At 41.0% G+C, this 22,761-nt stretch overlaps 3 protein-coding genes across 3 annotated transcripts; 1 reads left to right on the top strand and 2 right to left on the bottom strand.

The window, feature by feature from the left end:
- Positions 1-304: 304 nt before the first annotated feature.
- Positions 305-2,906, top strand: LOC139663699 (nuclear factor 7, ovary-like). Its single transcript, XM_071542418.1, has one exon. The coding sequence runs from the start codon at positions 404-406 to the stop codon at positions 1,832-1,834; it is 1,431 nt and encodes a 476-aa protein (XP_071398519.1). The 5' UTR covers positions 305-403; the 3' UTR covers positions 1,835-2,906.
- A 180-nt stretch (positions 2,907-3,086) lies between these two features.
- On the bottom strand, positions 3,087-11,479 carry LOC139663700 (synaptotagmin-2-like). The gene is made up of 9 exons (XM_071542419.1): positions 11,264-11,479; positions 9,075-9,295; positions 8,904-8,977; positions 7,945-8,064; positions 6,975-7,160; positions 6,422-6,571; positions 5,741-5,860; positions 4,947-5,058; positions 3,087-4,838 (listed from the first exon to the last, which is right to left on the bottom strand). Exons 2-9 carry the CDS (start codon positions 9,262-9,264, stop codon positions 4,531-4,533), a joined length of 1,260 nt encoding a protein of 419 aa, XP_071398520.1. The 5' UTR covers positions 9,265-9,295; positions 11,264-11,479; the 3' UTR covers positions 3,087-4,530.
- Positions 11,480-16,662: 5,183 nt separating this feature from the next.
- Positions 16,663-21,627, bottom strand: LOC139663707 (C-signal). Its single transcript, XM_071542425.1, has 6 exons — positions 21,425-21,627; positions 21,105-21,156; positions 20,426-20,613; positions 19,397-19,558; positions 18,972-19,082; positions 16,663-18,180 (listed from the first exon to the last, which is right to left on the bottom strand). The coding sequence occupies exons 1-6, from the start codon at positions 21,575-21,577 to the stop codon at positions 18,067-18,069; spliced, it is 780 nt and encodes a 259-aa protein (XP_071398526.1). The 5' UTR covers positions 21,578-21,627; the 3' UTR covers positions 16,663-18,066.
- Between the last annotated feature and the right edge of the window lie 1,134 nt (positions 21,628-22,761).

Raw genomic sequence — 22,761 nt, 5'->3', positions numbered from 1 at the left:
AACACATAGATGACTTTCTGGAATCCTGTTTGTATCTTTTATTCTTCTGTGTTTGTCTTCAAAGAAACTGGCCTTACCAGTGAATTTGTTAAATAATATACATAAAAAAGGTTAATGGATAGAACATCGAGTAAAATGTTAAACTCTGTAAGGAAAGACCGAAACAGCACCATCTGCTGGTCACTAAACCAGATGGCAGCATTTCCCACCATTAATAATTAACTCGTGACAGAGGTAAGTGAAATTGAAAGTAGATTTTGACATTTTTGAACAGAGTGGAGACGCCATTACACGGTGTGGGATTTCTACTGAAAAACACATTTGGAGGATTGTAAGCAGCAAGTTGGAGTGAGTGTGATTTGGTGAGTCTTGCTATTGAAAGATCATTCAGACACCAAAGCAAATGGCTGAGAAAACGGCTCTTTTTGAAAGCTACTTGTGTTGCCATGTGTGTTCAGAGACTTTCAGAGATCCTGTGTCTCTGAGCTGCGGCCACAGCGTCTGTTCCAGCTGCCTGAAACAATTCTGGGAACAAGCTAAAAACAAGAACTGTCCCATTTGTAAAAGAAAATCCTCAAAGGATAATCGACATGTGAACTTTACACTGAAGGAACTAGCTGACTCCTACGCAGGGAGACAGAAAGCTAGGTCATCTGAGACGGATAAAGGAGAGGAGAAAGTGGAGGTGGTGTGTAGTAAACATCCAGAAGTGCCTACATGGTTCTGTAAGGAGGAACAGAAAGCTGTGTGTCCTGTCTGTGAGTTCTCTCTCCACCACGGTCACAAGGTGGTTCCTATAGAAGAAGCAGTCAGCGACCTGAAGGAGCAGCTGAGATCTGACTTAAAGTCTCTACAGGACAAGAGGAACAAATACACAGAGGTTGAGAAGACATACAACGAAGTGGTTCAACACTCCAAGAACCAGCTGGTGGCCACAGAGAGGCAGATCAGAGCAGAGTTCAACAAGCTCCACCAGTTCCTGAAAGAGGAAGAGGAGGCCAGACTGGCGGCTCTGAGGGAGGAAGAGGAGCAGAGGGGGAAGACTGTCACCAGAGAGATGAAGATGATGCAGGAGAAGATCTCCTCTCTCTCAGACAGTATCTCTGCTGTTGAAGAAGACCTGCAGAAACACAATGTGCCATTCCTCACCAGTTATAAACCCACTCAGACCAGCGCCAGAGCCCAGTGCTCACTGCCGGATCCACAGCTGGCCTCAGGAGCGCTGGTAGATGTGGCCAAACACCTGGGCAACCTGTCCTTCAGAGTCTGGGAGAGGATGAAGGGGAAGGTCAAGTTCAGTCCTGTCATTCTGGACCCAAACACTGCAAACCCCTGGCTCTCTCTGTCTGATGACCTGACCAGTGTGAGACATGGAGACACATGGCAGCAGCTCCCTGACAACCCAGAGAGAAACAGTTACTCTATCACTGTTCTGGGATCTGAGGGCTTCAGCTCAGGGAAACACAGCTGGGAGGTGGAGGTGGGAGATTATCCTCTCTGGTATGTGGGTTTGGCTAAAGAGTCAGTTGACAGGAAGGGGGAGTTACTAGGTTTCACACCAAAATATGGAATCTGGTGTTTATGGCATTGCAGTGGAATATACATTAATGTGCTTGGTCAGGCCCTCACAGTGAAGCAGAGTCTCCAGAGGATCAGGGTCCAGCTGGACTATGACAGGGGGGAGCTGTCCTTCTATGACTCTGAGGACAAGACTCACATCTACACTCACAGAGACACTTTCACTGAGAAACTCTACCCATATTTCTCTATTGGAGAGGCTGGTGATGCCAAGACCACTGATATCAAAGTCTGGCAAGCAGAGCCTTCTCTGTGATGTTAAGGGACGTGTGTGTGTGTGTGTGTGTGTGTGTGTGTGTGTGTGTGTGTGTGTGTGTGTGCGTGTGAGTGTGTTAACTAAATAGCTGTTTTCACTTGAGTTAAAAGTGATTTTTGAAGGATCTTCATACTTTGTTTAGCAAAGATTTATTAGAAGTGGTGACTACTGTCTTTGAGTGCTCATACAGCCAATTTTGACATTTAACAATTAATTGACTGCAATTGTAATTTTTGCTCATGCACTTTGCTCTGTGTCGTTTTGTTTGAACTTTTATGATTGCCATGATGCTGCTTTCTTGACAAAATTGCTCTTGAAAAATTGATTTTGATTCTCAATGGGACTGCATAGTGAAATAAAGGTTAAATGATGATGATGATGCTAAATGATGAAACAACATTAAATCATCAGGTGACAGACTATTATTTGCCTGTTCTTTAGATTTAGATTTTTGGTCAGCATCTTGGTATCTAAGACAACAATATAATATATATCAACAGAACAGAATAATTTGTACTGTTGATGTTCAATACAATATATTGTACAGAAAAAATATTTTTCATATTTGTGGGGGGTTTTTTTTGTTTCCATCATTAGTCATCAGTTTTAGTGTGTAATATTCCTGCATCTTGAGGTATTTCAGTTTTGTGGGTCTGTTGGTTTACACTGTGGAACCAAATGATCTGATATGGTTTCTGATTCAGCCTTTTATTGTGTAACAACAAACACCAATCAAGTCAAAAATCAATTACGTTTTTTTTTTTTTTAACATTTTAATAACTTTGTCAGATTGATTACTATGATGTAATACACTAAGGATTTATATCAAAGATTGTTAAAAAGATAGTTAAACTGTATTCGACAAGTAAAATGGTGAGTAAACTGACTTTAGGTGGTTTTATCCCATGTACATGTTCCTGTCTTTATATACTGCGAAAAGGACATTTGAAAGGAAAAAACAATTGTATTTTCATTTAGTGCAGAATCCTCCTTATATCCTTTACTTTCATGTTGGTACTTTATTACGGAGCTCGTCTGGTGATCTGATGTTAATAAAATAATTAATTTTGGAATGGAAACAACCAACACAACCAAATCAGTGTCTGTGTATTTATTTCTAAAATACTAAACAGAGGCTGACCTTTGTTGCACTCGTCTCTCTCCTTCTATGTCACAAGAATAAGCGTCCTCTTGATGTCCTCACTCAAACTCTTAGTCCAAGTGAAATTGTCCAAGACTAATGACAAATTTGGAAAATTTGTGAGATTAGGTGCATAAATTACTTGTGTTCTTCAATGAAGTGCTTCCATAAGTACATTCAATCATTTCCCTTTAGAAGAATTATGGAAGACTTTTAAAAATAACAGTGTGATACTTTATACTTTTGCTTCCTGGCCTCCAGGTCAGAACAGGATCAGCTTCAGACCAGCAGCAGCGGGCAGATCAAGGACAGTTCAGCAGGCCGGATGCTTGCTTCAACTCAAGGGCTTGAACCCGGGATCCATTTAACAGCTGACACTTTTTGTGTGTTTGACTAATGTGGGATGTTGGCAATTCAGAAAGCTGTTTGGGCAAAGCACTGCACCTACCATAAGAGAAAACTACTGCATTAATCATCACTGTATGGATGTGTTATCGACAGTCACCTTTATTGTCTAAGTACATTTCTAAGTGACATTCCCTGAGACATGACATGACACAAAAACACTTGGATCCCAGGAAGAGGTTAGAAGTTTTCACTAAGACAGTAGACCATGACGGCCTTGGGAACATCTGGATTCCAGTTTGTACTTCAGTTGGAGTGGAGCATGCCCAGTTCATCTCTGGTTCAACAGAAAATCACAAATGAATGATGAATGAGAGGCTGCCATGAGGCTGTCCAACCACCAGCCCTACTCTCCACTGAACCTGCACGCCCTCTAGTGCCTTTACATGGACTGACTTTACCTACATTTACACTGTAGGCATTTAGCTTACACTCTCTAAGCACATTAGTTTGAGTGTATTTAAAGGACAATTCCACTTATTTTTAAACCTGGGCCGTGAGTAGTATTGTTAGTGTGAGTGTTATCATGTTGAAAGGAGGTGATTTCATGGCTTTTTGAGTTCAACTGTTGGACAGTGCATTTGCTCTGTGGATGTGTGTTGCACAGCAGCACTCCAGGCTAACTGAAGCTACATCAAGCTCTACAGTGAAGTAAGTGATGACATTTTGAACACAATCAACCGTCATGATGGCAAAAACTAGGAAAATAAGGCCCAGGTTGATCCTTTAACATTCTGACTTGCTATACAACGACTGATTTATGCAGAATGTGCAGTTTTAAAAACAAACATGAAAAGAACAACACAGTAAAAAGTTGAATAGGTAAACAATATCAAACAGTACAATTATTCACTGAGTGCAAAAGTATAATGAGCTTCAATTACGATATCACAATAATTACAAGCAACCAAAAACAACGAGTGCAAAGATCAGGGCCTGATATATATTAGAGCCTCTCTATATTCGAGTTGTCATGCAAGAGAGGGTTGGGGAAAGAAACAGAATGAGAGTTAAGGACAGAGATTAGTGGATTATTTTTTTTATTTTAAAGTAGAGTGAGTAGAGAGGGAAGTGATTCAGTGGGAAGAGGACAACATGAGACACTTCTTGAGGAGATCTCAGCCTACGACAGAAGATGGGGAGTCGTAACTCAGATGAACAGGCGATGCCACTTTGCTATTGGCTGTCGGACCGAACGCATCATCAGGCTCCAGTGGCGGTCTTCAGAACTCCTCCCCTTCCCCACAGTCAACTGGCCGATCACGCGCTTGGACGACTTCCTGGTTGTGTGGGTCTCGTACACGGAGACCAGGATCTTACACTGTTCCAGAGGAAACTCCGGTAGGGAGAACATGAGGACCTGGTTGAAGACGGTCACCTGGCACCGGGCCACCGCTGAGGTCTTCTGGTGCCGTAGCTTGCACTGGTTGCACTGTACGCTGATCCGGGCATACAGGACTGCAACAGGGCATCAGACATGAATTATACATTATCTGTATGACAGCGGGCAGCTCTGTTTGTGTGTGTGTGTGTGTGTGTGTGTGTGTGTGTGTGTGTGTTGTTTACCGGTATCTGAGTGTGTCTCAGTGGGCAGCGTTCTGATCTTTAGCAGCCCGACCTCCAGCCTCTGAGACGTGGGAAGAAACTTCAGAGAGAGAAGCACCTGTCCCACCAGATCCTGTGCACAGAGAGAGACATTTTTTATGAAAGAAATCTTTTAAATTCAATACTTGCATTAATAATACAATGAAAACATAACAAATAAAAAATAAAAAATACAAGATAGGATGAAACTTTATTAATCCCTGTGGAGAAATTAGGTTGCCACAGCAGCAAAAGTGACAGGATTCAGCACGGAAAACAAGATAGATTAAAAGCACAAAAATAGAATAAGCAGTAAAAACAGTAACAACTAGAAGGCATGAAATTGGTTACTTTTGTTATATGGACAAGAGTTATTACTAGTTATTACAAGTTACTAACAGTTGGTACTAGCAGTCACCAAATGTGATAATACCAACACTCAGGATCTGCACTTGTATAAATTTGAAAGACCTGAGGAATGTGAGGGTTTTGTCAACTTATTATTCTCATTTTTAACTTTATAATCATTTGAACAGACAGGCTCAGGTTTGTTACTTTAAATCCAGTGTAAGAGGAACATTTCTTAAACCATTTCATCTGAGAGAGACAGAGAAACAGAAAGACAAACATATAGTCCACATATCTGTTTGCATACCTGTGAGTGCATGTGTGTGCGCACGCACGTGTGTACGTGTACACATAGGAACACAACTATATGTGTTACTTATTACCTGTATGCATGTGTATGTGTGTGTGTGTGTGTGTGTGTGTCCCACCTTCTGAGGTGTCTGCAGATCCTCTTGTACTTCCAGAGGATAGGAGATCTTGAGCTGCCCCAGAGGAAGCCTCACCTCTCCTAACACCATGTGTCTGGAGAACTTATCAAAGTCCCTCACCTGACACACACACACACACACGCACACACACACACACACACACACACACACGCACACACAGTTTAGTTATAGAGTCCCACAATACTGAAAACCTTTCTTACTTCTCTCCTTAGCTCTTATTTCTTCACCTGGTGCTTCTCTATTATACATGATTACTCATGGGACAGAGGAATGTTTGTTATATCTACTGTCAGGCTCTGGCCCTTGCAATCCTTACTGTTGCTTGTGTTGATGATGTAGGAATTTAAACTCACTCTACTGTTGCACTCATTGTAAATTGCTCTGGATAAGAGTGTCAGCTAAATGCCTAAAATGTGAAATATGTCACAAAATCTTCAGTGTATATAGACTTGAATGACATTAGTATACAGAAAATACTTTTGACCATGTGGTTTGACACTATTTGGCAAAAATGACACTATTAAATTGAAAAATGTAGAAGCTTGATTGCTTGTAGACTAGTTGAACTGTGAACTGTCTTTCATAGCTGTGAATGTAAAAATGTTTTTCTTTGATTTGAGAGATACTGAGTGTGACAGATGTGTTTCTCTCCTGCAGCACCTCCATCCTGAGTGTGATGTGATGCAGCTCCTCCTCCTCTTGCAGGCTGCAGCTGAACTGGTCTCCAAACAAAGGGTTACAGCTGTCTTTCACTATGCGTGTCCGCCACTCCTCCAGCACTGTGCAGAGAACATGAGCCGCCCCTTCACCCTAGGAGGATCACAGCAATAATCCATAACACCTGTACAGTACAGAGGCAGCGCTAATTGGTTTTAAATGAAAAAGTGAAGGTATTTCTTTATAAATCACAGGTAATCCTGCAGATTTGTTGCTTGTTTGCCTACAGCAATAGCGTCACTATTGAGGAGGCAGGTGTTGTTGTGATTGGAGCATTTTCTTTCTGATTCATCTTGTCATTATTGAGCATATATATGCCATATCGGATCACTGGTGTGCAAAGTTGCCAAGTGCAGCTTTAAGTCAACAATCTTCAATGCACTCAATTCACATTTTAATTTCATTTCAATCAATGTGATTTCAATTAAACTGTAATGTGAAATGATTACACTACCCAACGCAGCTGAATTCTAATATCACATAGAAACCAGATTACCTCCTCATCCAAAAACTCCTCCACTTCCACTCCCTCTGATCCTGCCCACATCAGTCTCAGCCTGACAAAGGGCTGGAGGCTTTGGGTGTGGCTGCGCCCCTGCAGCCCCTCTGCCTGCAGCACGGTGACCACCAGGCGGGACTGCAGCCGGTCGAAGTACAGGGAGAAACGCAGCGATCCATGGACCTGGAGTGGGTGTGTGGACGGCTGCATTAACTCTGACTTTAGTTTTTAGTAACAATGCTGGAAAAGTGCCTCTTCTTTGTGGTTGGTGTCTTCTTTCAGTTTTTAAATGGACATGCATTACATACACATTTGCTAAATAAACAAAAGTAAAATCTCTTAGTTGTGTTTTTTGGTTTGAGGAGAATTGCAGACTTTCCCTTCTCTTCAACTATGGCTTTTTAAATCTCTATTTCTGCCACCATTTGAAACTTTTTCTGTAGTTATGTGCTTTCACTAAAAAATATTATTTTATAATACCCCCAATACAAAAAAATGCCCAATTCTGCTTCGAAAATGTACTGTAATGTGCTTTATTTTTTTCATTAATTAGGCTCTGCACATGCTAATATAAATAGATTTAGAGGAATAAAATCAGTATTAAAAGTACAACATACTGTATATGCCTTAAAAACCTAAATTGATATTGAACTGATATTGTTTGCGACGTTTCTAGAAAATGTGACATGATACTGACTCAGAGGATGAAGCCGAGCCAATGACAATGCAATGTAAAATGTTATTTTTTTGTGACACTGACAATACACTGTGTATACTGCTGTCTTGCTATATAGCTCCAAAAACTAAATAAGGTTCTTTTACAATTGCATTTTACATAATGAGTGGAATAGGTTTCATAAATTACAGGGTCATTTAGATTGTGTATAAGCCATTCAATTAAGAATATAAAAAAAAAACAAGATACAAGATTACAAGATTTGACACCAGGAACATGCATGTCTCTTACCCTCTCCAGGTTGGCCTGCTCCCCCGGCTCCCCCTCTGCCTGGCTGGGTCCTGAGGAGGGGAACGAGCCCAGAGACAGACAGCGACTCAGCCTGCGGGCCTCCGTGCCCACATCCTCCACCTGGGGAGCACACACACACACACACACACACACATCATGTTTTCTAAGACAACTGCAGCACATGACACAGGCAGCAGTCCAGCTTGGTTTTATTTGACTTGACTAGTGTCAACTCTCCCTTGTCTAAACTAATATCCACATTAATCCAGCGCTGCTCACATACAAGCAGCATACCAACATCCTACATCGGTCTCACACAGACACACACCTCGCCCAGTGTTTGGTTTAGTCTGTGTACAAAACCAGCCTGACTCCTAAGGTGCTCACACATACAACTACAATATACTGTATAACCATACAACCAAGCTAAATGCTGTCACATATTTCTAATGACAACCATAATCAAGACTGATGGTGAAGCTCTCCTTTCTCATGCTCATATTGAACTGTTAAATGACTGAATTCAAAAATTTAATTTGTAATGCACAATTTGAAATTGAATGCAACAGCTTGAAACTGAATGTGATTATAATTGAATTTAACTATGACTTCAAAGTCAGTTTTCCAAATTCAAATTCAGTTTTCTTAATTCAGATTCAGCTTCCTGAGACACACCTCCAGGCACAAGGGCCTTTTGTTCCCCAAGTGCAGACTGGAAGGCAGCTGCCGCCTTCAAGTTGACCATCAGTAGCCCTGCCCCATTCTTCACTTTGCCAAACAAAACCATGTGAAGTACAAATGCCCCCAGATTTGCTCCGAAAAACTGGTCATTTGAATCAAGGATAATAATTACCCATTAACCCATTAATCGTTTTTGTTTTGTTTTTTTGTCTTGAACATATTCATATTCTAATTCATCACCAGCTTTCCCCCCAGCAGTTTCCTGCTGCATGTCTCACCTTAGTACTTGGAGCTCCTGAGTAGTTTCCTGGTGTTGAGCACTTGTCATCAGAGTAGAGCAGGCCACTGTTTCCTGGAGTAAGATTCAGACACAAGCTTGTTGTTGATTACTTTCTTGGTCAGACAGCCAACATCATATATTCTATCCTCTTCTCCTCCCTCGTACTCACCAGTATCTTGCGTGGTGTGTGTGGTGTGTGTGTGTGTGCAGCATCTGATGGCCTGCCACAGCAGGATGCCCAGGGCCAGCAGCAGGAGAGTCACGGAGACGCCCAGGATGCAGTACTTGACCGGGTCTGAGAAGGGCATCCGCAGCTCTGCAGCAGACAGAGAGGCTGGGTAGTCCATCAGTATCACCATGACTCTCTGCCTCCATGTGTCCTACATACCTCTGCAACACAGGAACACAGCCCATAAGGAGACTATGGAGGGCTTTCAGGTGACACAACAGAACCTCTGGCAGCCATATTGGAGGTCTATAACTCTTGGGAAATGGCTGTGAATAGCAAAATGCATTTCTAAAACTTGGGCCCATGTTAACAGAACTGAAGAGACACGGTTAGTTCTGTGTTGTTTTTAACTGGGAACTTATAATTTCATCATTGCTCTATCAATCATGGCCCCAAATGGCTGTGAGAGGCAATTGTTTGAATAATTTCAACACCCAGAAATCATATGACTTGACATCAGGACGCTCATGTTCACCAATGCTTTCTACCAAAGATACCACAGGAACGAAAGAGGAAAAAGATCTAACGTTGGTGAGTCCAGCAGTCCCTGGACGGAGCGCTGCTCCCTGCTGGTTAGGAGACACTTTGGATTTTTGAATTTTTCACTTCCTGAGGGCAGAGAAGTGTACATATTTGACAGCAGAATTTCGAGAAAAAAAAAAAAAAAAAGGGCAAATCTATGGCATCTCAATTAGGATAGATGGGATGCTTTTCTCAATTACATCCACTGGCTGATAAGGACAGGTGTATTTTTACATAAAACCCGTACCTAGTATAACTTTAACATCAGTTGCTTTGCTAAACTAGCTTGCTGGCTAGTTAGCTAGCTAACCAAGCCAAAAAAAACAGCTGTTTGTTCAGGTTAACTGAACTGACTCCAATTACAGTTTTGGCACAGAGACTACCATACTATAAAGCAAGGAATCTCTGTCTGTCTGTGTGTGTGTGTGTGTGTGTGTCCGTCGCATATCTCGAGAACCATACGTCCGATCGACTTCACACTTGGCGGGTGTATTGCTGGGGACCCAAGGAAGTGCAGTGTCAGATTTGGTGCAATTTGAACATGCGACACGTTCAATATTAATAAACTTTGGATAAACAAGCGAACAGCGCTCTGTGCAGCAGCGGCGCGAACGGGCACTGCACTAGTAGGACTAAAGACAAGACAGATGCGTCACAGTAACCTAAATGTGGAAACACATCTTTTTTATCAGACCATTCACGTTTACTTATGTTAATAAGCTGACCTACACCCACACCACAGTCTCTTTCAGGTATCCCTCTTTTTCTAGCCTGGATTTAGACGTTATTTGTGTACAGCCAATTCTATGGACCTGCAATGTGTCTATACTGAAACTATGTCATAAATAGACACTACTTATCGACAGTACTTACCTCCATAACATCTCAACTTGCTAATTGTCTATTCTTACAACAAAGCAACAATATAGATACCTCAAGTAAATAACCTTTATGTTACATTTATGCATCCCCACCACAGAGCATAGAAACCCACAAATACAAAAATACTGTATGCATGAATTAACAAGTAAAAATGTACTTGCGCTGCTATCTGAAGAGTTATGGTAAAGAAAACTGAGACGTCTGTGGCCTGGTCAGGAGGACATGCTTATCACCTATCAGGAACTGTCTAGTCAAATAGCACTTATCTTGCTGACATTTTATGCAAAACAAGTTGAACCTGGCAAGGAGAATCTACAAAGCAGCCAGTAGTAGCCTGTTCCTATTAAAATAAGAAAATATTTAATGCAGAAAACAGAATTCTCATTTGTAGAACTACAAATGGGTATGAAGGAAAAAACATCAAACCGTGTTACTGCCCACTTATGTGGCTCACTGTATACTTACACATTTTACTATACAACCCCCTTTAGTTTTGAATGTTTTTTAACAATAGAATAAAATGGAAAAGAGTGAAGAAACAGTTATTGTTCTCAGCTCAGTCACAGTATATGTCATATATGCTGTACATGTGAAGTGGTTATAGTTATTGGTTATAGCTGTACATAATTCATTCTACTTTATATCAACTTGTTTGCTTGTGCTGTTCTCCGCTTGCATCACAAAATATTCCACATACAAATAAAGAAAATACATAAACAGTTTACCTCAAGTATTGAAAACTCCACTCTTTTTCTGCAGGAATGCAAACATCACCTTGTGCTATAATCCATGATTTGAAGTTAAAATTTCATCAGAGCAAAACAGTCAAGCTGAGATGTTCAATTTAGCACCAACTGTTCCTCTTGTTTCTGTTAGCTGTGTTACTCTCGTACACTCATCCTGTCTGTCTCTCAGACACACTCACTCTCTCTATTCTCTCTCTCGCTACACACACACACACACACACACACATGCAGCACCTGACTCCCGCCACACCTTTCTGGGCAAACTGGTCTGATTAGATTTAAGTGACGTCTCAGAGAGCTTGACACGGTCCAGGTCCCCGGCTCTCTTCCTCCTACAGATTTCACTGCTGTTCATCCTTGCCCAGCCTTTTGCCTTGTTTACCACTGATTAAATACCTAAATGCCTAAAATACATGTGCTATCTGTCCTGTGTTTCTCCCTACTCTACGCACTCGTCATCATTCCTATTGCAATGAAAAAATGCTTGAAGTGAGGATGCACACTCCCCTTCAGGAGAAAATAAAATAAAAAAATACCAGATACCTAATTCCAGTCCATTAGCTGTTAAACACGTTTTGAATGAATTTATGGTACAGTTGATATATTATCTGTTTTTGTGTATATTTTATAAGCTGCAATTTCGTGTGTGTTCTTCAATGTCTTGTGCAATATCTTGTGATTTAGAAGCGGTTACATAGCAAGAATTCTGTGTTGAATTTCAGTATACATATACATTTTAGGATGAGCAAGGCACTGAGGCGCTCCACCAGCCAGTTGTATGTGATAAGTCGGTGCCAGCTCTGTTTTATCATCCAGCTGTACCCAAATCAGCTGCACAGGCACTGTACAATGAGGACGATAAGACACACTAACCTCTCTTCAACCGTTCAAACCTTTTGTCCTGAATGATTTTCATTATCATCACTAGTTGTAAACTCATCAACTATTTGTTTGCTGGCCTGCAAGATGGAAGAGAATGACACTGTTAACTTAATTCCATTCATGACCCACTAAATTACAGGGCCATTGTGTTGGTTACACTGGGAAATAAGGAAATGTACTCAGCACTGGATAGCCAACAATGAGGACATACTGTCAGGTCACCTTGCTGAATGATAAGTAGGAGTCATTATACAGCCCAAACTCATCAAAGAATGAGGAAGAAACCCATTTATAGACTAAACTTCCTGGTTCCTTGTTGTGCGTTCAGCTCACAGGCGTGTGACGTGGTTCACAGCAGCTTCACAAGGGCCTCGGGTGCAAGAATTGCTATGGACCCCCTACATCAGCAGGTCTCCCATACCCCAACCACGTCACAAAATGAACTTAATGCGATTCAATTTCAGAAACAGCGAGTACTAGTTTTACACAATTACGCTTTTGCAATGAATATAGAATTGAAAGTTGTGAGGATAAGCACAAATAAAATACTTTACAAAAAAAGCATGCACCCCTTTATGTGCACAAACACAGAGATCTAGTTCACACACCTCTGCCTTAATAAAATGGCTATACCATCTATTGATTCGGCAGATCTCTAATAAGGATGGGGCGCTTGGGTGACGCAGCTGAAAAGCGCTAGCCGCTTATATTGGCTGATAAGGACAGGTGTGAATTTGTAACCTATTCTTCTTTTTTGGTGCACTTATTGTCACTTCCATGTGACTCCACTGGTTGAAAAAGGCCAGAGCGTATAGTGTTGGAGTGGACTATCACTCTGCAGAGGATCTTTGGAAGTGACTGTTGCCATAGAAGAAGATCTAGGAGAAGCCAGAGAGACTCAACATAGAGGATTTTAGCCCTTCCCATAATGCTTTGCTTTACCAGTTGTTTTCCGGTCAATACACTGCCTGCCGACTGCCATTCAGTCGTACTGAAGAGTGTTAATACTGTGGCTGTAACTTAATAAAGTGACTATAAACAACTAAATCAGTGTTAATATGACTTGCATCGGACATTTCCAACTTGTCAGTGGAACACCAAGTACCAAAGTTGTTAACGGACTAATACATCAGTTACATCGGAGCTGAGAAGAACTCTGTAGTTGCCAGTTTTGCCAAGTTGACAGCCACTAAGTCTTTATACTGAGGGAAGATGGCAGTGACAGACAGTCTTCTTTGAGTGAATCATGAATTATAAAGTAATCTATTTACATTTTAAGTTATGTTTTGCAATTTCTAGTGGTCTGACATGATGTGTTTTATCTGTCAGACGTCTGTTGCAGTCTATAGGGAGAAGTACTCTGATATTGCAGAGTTAACCACTTTATAGAACTTTCAACAAATAAATCAATACTAAATCACATGGGCCAGAAAACTGCTCTGCTCTCAAAAGAGTGGGGTATGTCACATAACTCAGTACTACTTGTGTAAAGTGGTGAACTCTTTTGTAAGTATTTAGTTTAGTATATTAGGTTTGTACACTTTGAAGTTACACTGAGTTGTTACACTGTTGTAAGTACATTATGTATCAAGCATCTGCATTTGTGGTTGACTGCTTTCCAACATGTGGATCCACTCTGGACTGCCTGGATGAGTGGGAGCCACTGGTCAAATCCCACTGTGACTTGGAGAAGGAGGGATTTGGTGAGGAGCTCCTCTATGCTTCATCACATCTCTCTAGATTTGTAGTTGACTGCTCCCCACTGCATGGGCCGACTCTGGACCAGCTTGACAAATGGAACCTGTTGTCAGCAGCACTGATTCTCACCTGATGCAGTTGCTCTCAGTCTCCTGGAGGAGGAGGAACTTGATGAAAAGCACATGAATGCTTCCTCATTAGTGAGAACATCATCATGATGAATGGGAGCCAATCGGCAAAGCTGATTCTAAACTGATGCCTGTTCCTCCAGGACTTGGAGAAGGAGGAAACGGTCAGCTCTGCACAGACTGAGGCTGCTTCTGAAAGCTCTGTCACTGTCCTGCATCAACCTGAATGTTGGAGGGAACAAAAGTCACTGTCCTCTCTGCTGAACCTGACAATATCTCCACCTCAGAGGAGGTTCTCCCCGTCTCTCTTGCTGAATACACCCTGATTCACCTGCTTCAGGAAGGATCAACCAACCTGCTTCAGGAGTCCCAGGCTCCAGCCATCCAGGTTGAGGTCAAAGCTCCACCAAGCCTTGTGGTTGAAACTGTAAAGGAGACCAAGATCTGTCCGGTCTGACCTATAGAAAACACACTTTCACTCATCCAGCTGGTCAAACCTCAGGACCTCAGAGTTCCAGTGCCAAAGACAGCCTGTCGACAAAAACCAAAGAAGAAGAAGCCTGGCTTCTTTTCTGGCTATCCCACATATTCCGGAGGAAGAAGAACAAGAAATCTGCTGATGTAAACGCCCTCTCATCTGCAGTCCACTTCTGAACTCTGTCATCTTCCTATCCATTTTACAGAATCAAACAACTGAATCATTTTATTTGAATACATTTATTTACACACTACTGTTAGTGTCTCTACATTTATTCAAAACACACCTTTATTCCTGCAGTTATGGGTAACCTGTAGCCTAAAGCAGTGAAAGTGTAATGGAATTAGTAAATATATGTTGGCCGTTAACATTTTCTTTACTCTATTACTAACAATATAATCAATATTTATTCTAAATGTGGCTGTTTTTCACTGAGAGACTGATATCCTACTATAAAATGAGGAAAACTGTCTGTCTGCATCCATTTTGCTCCTCAATGGGCTGGCCAATCAATCTGAAACTGCACATGGGCATTGAGCATTGACATAGGCAGGGACTGACGAAGCTGATTTTTCCATTTTAGTCTCCATACACTTAACCGGGTCAGATTGATCCAAACATTATTATCTTTTTTTTCCTTTTTACATGTTCATTGCAGTAATTGAGGCAAGCAGAGAGGGTATTCAACTGAAAGAATTATGTACTTTTCCAGTTTGTTAAAAAATTTAAACAGGTCAATTTGACCTGCAAAAATACAGGGCATCTCATTACAAACATGTTTATTTTAATAGTCATGTTTTGTTGCACTCATAAAGTATCAAAAATATTAATATTCAGATTGTTGATGAAAGACTTGCTAAGTTGTGTTAAATTATAGATTTTTGCTCTGTCATTTGCAAAACAAAGTGAACGCTGAGCGTCACAGAGAAAAAGAAAGAAGAAAGAAAAAAGACGAATTCCGGCAAATACAATAAGGTTCCAGCACTATGTGCTTGGACCCCTAATAAGAATACATTATACTTTGAGCAGCATCGATTTATTCTAAAGAGAAAGGTTCGAGTTCTATTGGGTTTGTGTGCGTGGAAACATTTGTGAGAACAATTATACAGTTCTATTTAATCCGTTTTATTTTTATCCTCCATATCCAGTGACACAGTGGTAAATGAAAAGGTGGGTAAACTATAATCCTACAGGTGTTCACAGTTAGGCCTATTTTTACCAATTGATGTCAGTACAGTTCTATGACTGGTTTGTATAATTTATAGCCAATATGAACAGAAATCTTTTTTTTTTGCCTGCACTGGTGAATAGGCATACATAAGTCCAGCAGCAAAAAAAAAAGTTATTAATCATTTCATGGGTTCTTTAAAGGTAAAGCTATTCAGATTGAGAACATTTATTTTTCTTCTCACTTTTACATTGAATGAAGGAATAGCACCATCTGGTGGTTAGAACCTGGTATTATCACACTGTAAATTGACAACTTCAATGACTCAGTAATCTGTACAGGGGAAATAACCATCACCATATTCACTGAGAATATATTTATAGCACTGCACCTTTTTTTCCACATGTAGCACAGTGCTGTCCATCATTGTGTGTGCATGGAGTTTCACATTATATGCCGGTTTGTCCCCAGTACTCGTCATCCTGGGGACTTAGAGGTTTGGTGACACAAGAAGTTTAGCTCATCCTACACTGTTGCACAATCTAAATGCATTTGTACTTAGAGCAGAGTAATGTATCGTATCATGGATTAGGCCTGTCCATCATTGGAGAACATGAAGCATGGAGCATGGGAAGGTGTTGCATCTCTGGTTTACACAGGAAAGAGGAATAGTACCAAATGGGAAATCAAGGCAGATCAAGCTAACTGTAGAGCCTGTTCTTGGCTGGTAATCTTCTGGTACTGGTAGCCAACTGTGATCTTACACATGTCATTTTATAACAAGGTTACATTGGATAAATGAGTAGAGAAAATGATAACTGTCCTAGCTGATCTAAAGTGTTGCACATTTATTAATAAATGACATTTATTCAATTAAATATTGCAATTCAGTTTGATGATTGAATCACTCATGGACAATCAATATTTTAAACTTTTATTACTGCTTCAAGTTAGCAATAATGCTAATACTGGTGTTGTAATGTTTATTACAATAAAACCAAACATGCTAAATAGCAACGATCTCAATAGCAGATCAAACACATTTCTAAATGAATAGGCCTGAAGCTTACCTTATAGCTTGCCAGTAATACTGCAGTGTGCTTCAGCACAGTAAAACAGTGTTTTATTTTTTATGGAAAGCATTCTCTGATTTTGTACTGTAAACCATAGAAAACATGGAGTTCAGAATACACAGCATTTTAGAAAGAACAGATTAACTCAAAAACATTTTATAAGGGGAAATGTGTTTAGATTGTGAAACTTTAAATTGAACTTGAACTTTAGACCCTAACATGATTTATTATGTGTAAAAGTGGTTAATCACAGATGATGACACAAATTCAAATTACAGTCTGTAAATCCTTACAAAAAGACTTGAAATGAAAAGTCTATTGATTTGACAGGAACAGTAAGAGAAAGCAATCTGACCATCTTAGTGAGTTTGAGTATTCCAGTGGACCTAGAGGGCAATCAGTCATCTATAGTTTACATTTTCAAAAGTAACTAAGTAACTAAATGAGAATTGCTCTGAAATACAGGGGATAAATGGGAGAAATTAAATCACGATTGGAAAAATACTTAAAGTAAGGGACAAACCAGAGAAAAATGGATGTTTGACAGGTATGGTATCCAGGGTGGTCATTTTGCTGTCATGTTGTCAGCTTGAGAACGGCAGGGGAAACCCTGGTTTCTACTATATTCTGACCAAAATGCTCATCCATCCACATAAATTTAAGTTTTGCGTCAGATTCTCTCTTAGACTTTCTCACAACAGCCCAATCTTGACTATTAAATGTAAAGTTTTACATTGCTTCCATTCCACTACAAGGTGCAATTTCAAAATTATAAACTGAATATGAGCAACATTTGAACATAGTTTAAACAAAATGGGTAACATTTCTTAAACACATCACAGGTATTCAAGGCTGCACTGGCCTGAGCATCATAACTACATTATGCAGCATAATGCACTTTTTAAGCTATAATAACAACTAGGAACCAGAGCAAACCTCATTACTATCCCATCTCATGAAAATGTCAGTGTCATCATTTCATAAGAAGATGAATGCTATTGCTCTCCTAATGAATGAATATTAATGAAATATATATAAAAGATTCAACTTAGAGTTAGTGTTGCACTCTCTGTGGCCTTACAATATAAGGCAGCTACATTAGCTTTGATTTTCGAAGCTATACATTGATTATTTACATTTGGATTATTTTATAAGCACTCTTATAAACACTAAAATGAGATTGTATTTGAGTTATAGTGGAATCTGAAAGTCCTACTAAACATCCTAGATTAGACTTTAACATTGTGCACTCTGAGCAATCAACAATCATCTTTGCATAGTATAAGTTTATCGTAACAGACTAAATACCCATTAAGCTCAGTTAGTCATCCTGCTCATCACCATGGTGATCAGGGTCACCAAGGCAGCGGCTCTCCTGTATAGTGCAGAAATGACCCATGATCCTTTTCAGTCAGTCCACCAATCACAGACAAGATGGAGGAGATGCTCTCCTCTGGACTCAGTGGAGCCTGGAAGGAGAGAGAGATCCACAGAAAACAATATTCCATACAGACATGTTATGCTATATGTGAATACACTGATCTCATGAATACACATAGGACTCTAAAAAATGCAAAAGGTTTTCAATATTTGGACACTTATTGGTACGTAAAGCACCATTCTGACCACACAAGGTACCAACGACCGGTGAGGTGGAGCGGTAAAACACCAACCCAACTTAAGACAAATTCACATAACTGGGGATTCCATCAGAGTATTTCTTGCAAATGATCATGTTTTGAATTACAGAAGGCTGAATGGAAAGGGAAAATTTGATCAAATCTCATCAAGATATCGCAAAAACGTTTTCACGCTCACTTGAGGCAGAAAGGTGTTTTGTCGAGGAAGAAAATATACAGAAATAGCGACGTGAAATGCAATTGTCAAATAAATGATAGCCTAGGCTTGGTTCTGTCTCATTGCACATCAGTTGAAAAGTCCTTTCTTTTTTCTTGCGGGTGTTTTTCTGACATAAATACATTCAGGAAGCCAATTTATTCACTTTAACTCAGCTAATGCAAATGCGCCTGATTAGCATTTTATTTGTTGGAACATTTCAAAAGCGCTTAACCGTTGGATAGAAACATAGCGACAGACACACTGCCTAGGTTTCATGATTCTCATCACCCTGCTGCATACAAACCACACTGACCTACAACTTCATTCAATCTGCATGCTCACACCTAACTAAAAGCTTATACTACTTTTCTCTCCTCAGTACAGTCAGGTGAGAAGAGGGACGCTCAGGGGACGCCCTCACCTCAGGCCCACCCATGTCGGTGCGGACCCAGCCCGGGTGCAGAGCCATGCACAGAATCCCATCAGGCTCCAGGTCCACCGCCATGCAGCGACTCACCATGTTGAGGGCAGACTGAGAAAGTGAGCACAACAAGTCAACAAGTGGAACAGTAGATGGATTAGTTGATGTTTTCCCCTCACATTTTCCCTAAAATCCATTGTTATTAATATTTTGTTCCAGCAAGGGGGATGTGATTTCGTTTCATCCCCTTTCAACTCACAAATAACAATATCCAACCATTTATAATGCAGCACAAGGCAACAACACACAGACAAAAACATACAAATATCCAACACAGCATTGGGAAAGCCTGCCCCCCGCTTTTGTAGCCATACATACACCAAAATAAGAGAGAGAGTGTTTTTGCCGCATGAGAACAAGAATACCTTGGATGTCCTGTACGGGTACCATTTGAAGTTGTCGGCCCTTTCCCCCCAGTTGAGCTCCACGGAGCCCAGCAGGGAGGTCATGTTGATGACGGCTGCCCTCTGGATGCCCATACCCGCTCCTCCTCTGGACGCCGCCTGCTGCAACAGGGGCAGGAACGCCTGGCGGGAGAGACAGAGAAGACTTGCGAGTTAAGGCCGGAAAACACGCCGAGAAGAAAAATCACGAGGTTTAGCCACAATTGGACTGATAGGAAGTTGAAAATCAAGAATCAAAGATCTGCAAAAGGCAACGAGAGATGTGCAAAATCTGAGACAATAATGCTGGTGTGTAATTAGTTTAAAACAAAATCTTGCAGTGTGCATTTACACTAAACACACACACACCCCTTTTAATACTGCAACATTTATTCAAGAGCTACACCAAGTTTTAATTCTTCTGTAGAGCCTGCAAAGTCAGGGCAAACTGCAGAGTGTCAGCGTGACCCTTGGTGACCCCACGGGTTAAAAGGTGATGGAGTTGTTTATAGAAAAGCAGCAGGGAGGCCTTGTAGTTTAGAGAGAGACTGTCCTTCATCTGGACGCTAACTAACTACTAATTAGCCTCGTGTCGGCAGGCACCCGCCCTGCTGACACGTTCCTGATCAACTGAATCCCCTACCAGCTCCAGGCTGCTGTTCTGCAGCTGAGCCTGACCTCTGATCTCCCCGTGAAATGAGACTTTTTATTAATATTAATAACCCTGGGATAAGAGTGGGAAAAGAGTGCTGTAGGAGTAGAAGTGCTTTTTGCGACTATGAAAAACCTGACTGAAGTGTGGCATCTTGCTTCAGATTCACATATATTTGAATTTCAGTATCTGGTGTGCTGAGAGCTCCACACATTTAGCATGCAAAATGAAAAAAACGAATGGGTGATTCCCATCTCTTGCACACTGACCCTCCAAACAGAGTCTTTTTTTTGTCAGTCAATTACATTAAGGAGCCACTCCAGCAATGCTAATGGACACTGGAATGTGGAAGCGGTTACCTTGGTGACCATGAGAGGGGCCACAGAGTTGGTGTGGAAGTTCTCGATCATCATCTCTGCGGTCACCGTCTGGAAGTTGGCCACCACGTTGATCCCTGCGTTGTTGATCAAGCAGTTGAGACCCTCGTCCCGCACCAGCTGTCCCACCTCTTCTGCTGCCTTCTCTATGCTCTGCTGGCTCACAACGTCTGGTGGAGAGACACCACACAGACACACATTCACCAAAAACCAAGCAAAGGCTCATCAGAATGGAAGAAGACAGAGGCCGGGCACTGTTTTGGGTGAAATAAAGTGAAGTAATGTTGATGTTTGGACTGTGGTTGGAAGTTCAGTGTCACTCGATGAATAATTAAATGTAGTTATGATTGTTTTTTTCCACAGAGACACAAAAGAAACTACAGCCCTTTAAAAGCTAGTTTTAATTTATGTATTAATTATGGTCTTTGCTTAAACCGGTTATATGTAGGAACAAAAATTTATGGTTACAGGTTTGTGTTCGTGAACTAAATCGCATGGGGTGGTTTTTAAATGAGAGAGGAGGCATGTACCTTAAGAACAGGGCAGGAGTGTATCTGTAGGGGATATAAATCTGTCTTCTATCATATTTACTGTATAATTCACAACATCAAAATGTACCAGAAGTCAAAGCCTAGCCGCCCACCCATGCTCTCCGTCTTACCCAAGGTGATGATGTGGATGTTGGAATGTGTCTCTGCCAGTTCCTGAAGTTCCTGTGGGTCAAAAGCAGATTATCATTATTAATTCACAGATATTGAGGACAAGGACACAGCGCCCCCTAGTGTCGCCTGCTGCCGTTACTTAATGCACCTGCAGTGCCGCTATGTAAGACAGTGATGTAAAGTTTTCTGTCTGTAATAACGATGTGTTGAACAGTGCCACACTTCGCAGCACCACGAGCTACATGAATAAAGGATATGCCTATGGATACAGCACTGTAGTTAATATGGATAAAGTGTAGTACAATTGTTAGTTGTTTACCTGTGCGCTCGCGGGGTTCCTGGTCGTGGCTATAATCTTGCCCGGTGAGAATCCTCCCGTCGCCAGGCTGTCGACAATCTGCAGGCCGAGCCCTCGACTGGCTCCCGTTACCAGCACAGAACCGCAGTTTTTGAAATTCATTGCACCACTCATGGTTAATGTTACCTGTACTGTTGGGTTTCGTTCTGTACGTTTACCGTGTTACTAACCGGGGCAGCGTACTTTCTATCCAGAGCTTTCCCTGAGTCTCGCGACTCCTCCTGTGTGTGAGTCATGCTCAGGAACGGCCAGTAGGTGTGAGGATTGCTCCACATGACGGAGCTGCCAAACCGAGCCAGAACCTTTACACGAGAGAGATTGTTCAGCAGAGGAAATCAGCGTAACAACAACGCAGTAATGCTCGAGATTAGGGTTAGACTGGAAACAATTGTCGCAATCAAAATGTCAACGTTTGTTCGCAAATTCTGTATGCAACTTACCTAAAACTGTAATATAATAATGGACCCTGAAATTTCTGAGTAGCGTTCTCAAACGAGTGCACAAGTGAGGCGCGGCACCCCCATAATTCATTGCGCGAGAAAAGGCGTTACAGCTGTGCTCGCAGTTTAGCCATCTTCCTTTAAGGCTCTTTGGTAAAATGTAGGCCAAATTCCCAAATATGATACTGTTTTGTAAACAAAAGTCTAAAGTTGATATCTTCAGTCACGTTTCATAATGAACTGTAGGCTACCTTTATGTCAGCATTATGTCAGATATCAATTTTCTACATGTCGTTTTGGAATGTAACAACTAATCTATGCCAAGCATGCTGGGCCAAAGAGCCTTTCGTGAGTTTTGTGTTTTTTATATATACTTTATGGCAGGTTAAGTTATAACAAGCTGGTTTGAAACCCCTCAACCAGACAGCTCATGGCAAACGAGAGCCAACACAGCCAGGTTAACTTAGATAGCAGCACATCACCAAAGTGGGTGCTAAATTTATTGTCTTTGCAGCCATATTGCAATAGGTGTAATCCTGTACTTGGGCCATTTGGAGGAAGAACAACAGGAAGAATGTGACAACACTGACTGCTTGACAACACTACACTTGAAAATAGGCAGACTCTTGGGCGTGGAAGTTCATAATGGATGCGGGTTGCCTACTAAACAAATACAGATTGAGTGTTAGACTATAATTCATTATAATTAATACATTCTCTCAAGTGTCTTACCTTGAATAATGTCTCAGAAAAATACCACATTTTATGTCACTAGTTAATGTTTTCTTTACATATATAAATTAATTGTCTGAATGATTTGCTTGTCTTTTACTTTGTCCTCACAGGGGAATGAAGGGG

The sequence above is a fragment of the Centroberyx affinis genome, unplaced genomic scaffold, assembly GCF_046629955.1.
Source record: "Centroberyx affinis isolate AG114_WGS23_722 - 3 ecotype Tasmania unplaced genomic scaffold, CSIRO-AGI_Caff_v1 ptg004100l_1, whole genome shotgun sequence".
Classification (NCBI taxonomy): domain Eukaryota; kingdom Metazoa; phylum Chordata; class Actinopteri; order Beryciformes; family Berycidae; genus Centroberyx; species Centroberyx affinis.
The sequence above is the reverse complement of the archived record's forward strand: the minus strand, read 5'-3'. Positions and strand labels throughout refer to the sequence as shown.

Excerpts from the sequence above, each read along its gene's own strand:
- LOC139663699 (XM_071542418.1), top strand. The coding sequence starts at position 404 with ATGGCTGAGAAAACGGCTCTTTTTGAAAGCTACTTGTGTTGCCATGTG.
- LOC139663700 (XM_071542419.1), bottom strand. The coding sequence starts at position 9,264 with ATGGTGATACTGATGGACTACCCAGCCTCTCTGTCTGCTGCAGAGCTG. Across the intron at positions 6,572-6,974 it reads AGGAGTTTTTGGATGAGGAG|GGTGAAGGGGCGGCTCATGT; the intron begins GTAATCTGGTTT and ends TGATCCTCCTAG. Across the intron at positions 4,839-4,946 it reads TGAGACACACTCAGATACCG|TCCTGTATGCCCGGATCAGC; the intron begins GTAAACAACACA and ends GCCCTGTTGCAG.
- LOC139663707 (XM_071542425.1), bottom strand. The coding sequence starts at position 21,577 with ATGAGTGGTGCAATGAATTTCAAAAACTGCGGTTCTGTGCTGGTAACG. Across the intron at positions 19,559-20,425 it reads CCCCTCTCATGGTCACCAAG|GCGTTCCTGCCCCTGTTGCA; the intron begins GTAACCGCTTCC and ends CTCTCCCGCCAG. Across the intron at positions 19,083-19,396 it reads ACCCGTACAGGACATCCAAG|TCTGCCCTCAACATGGTGAG; the intron begins GTATTCTTGTTC and ends TCACTTTCTCAG.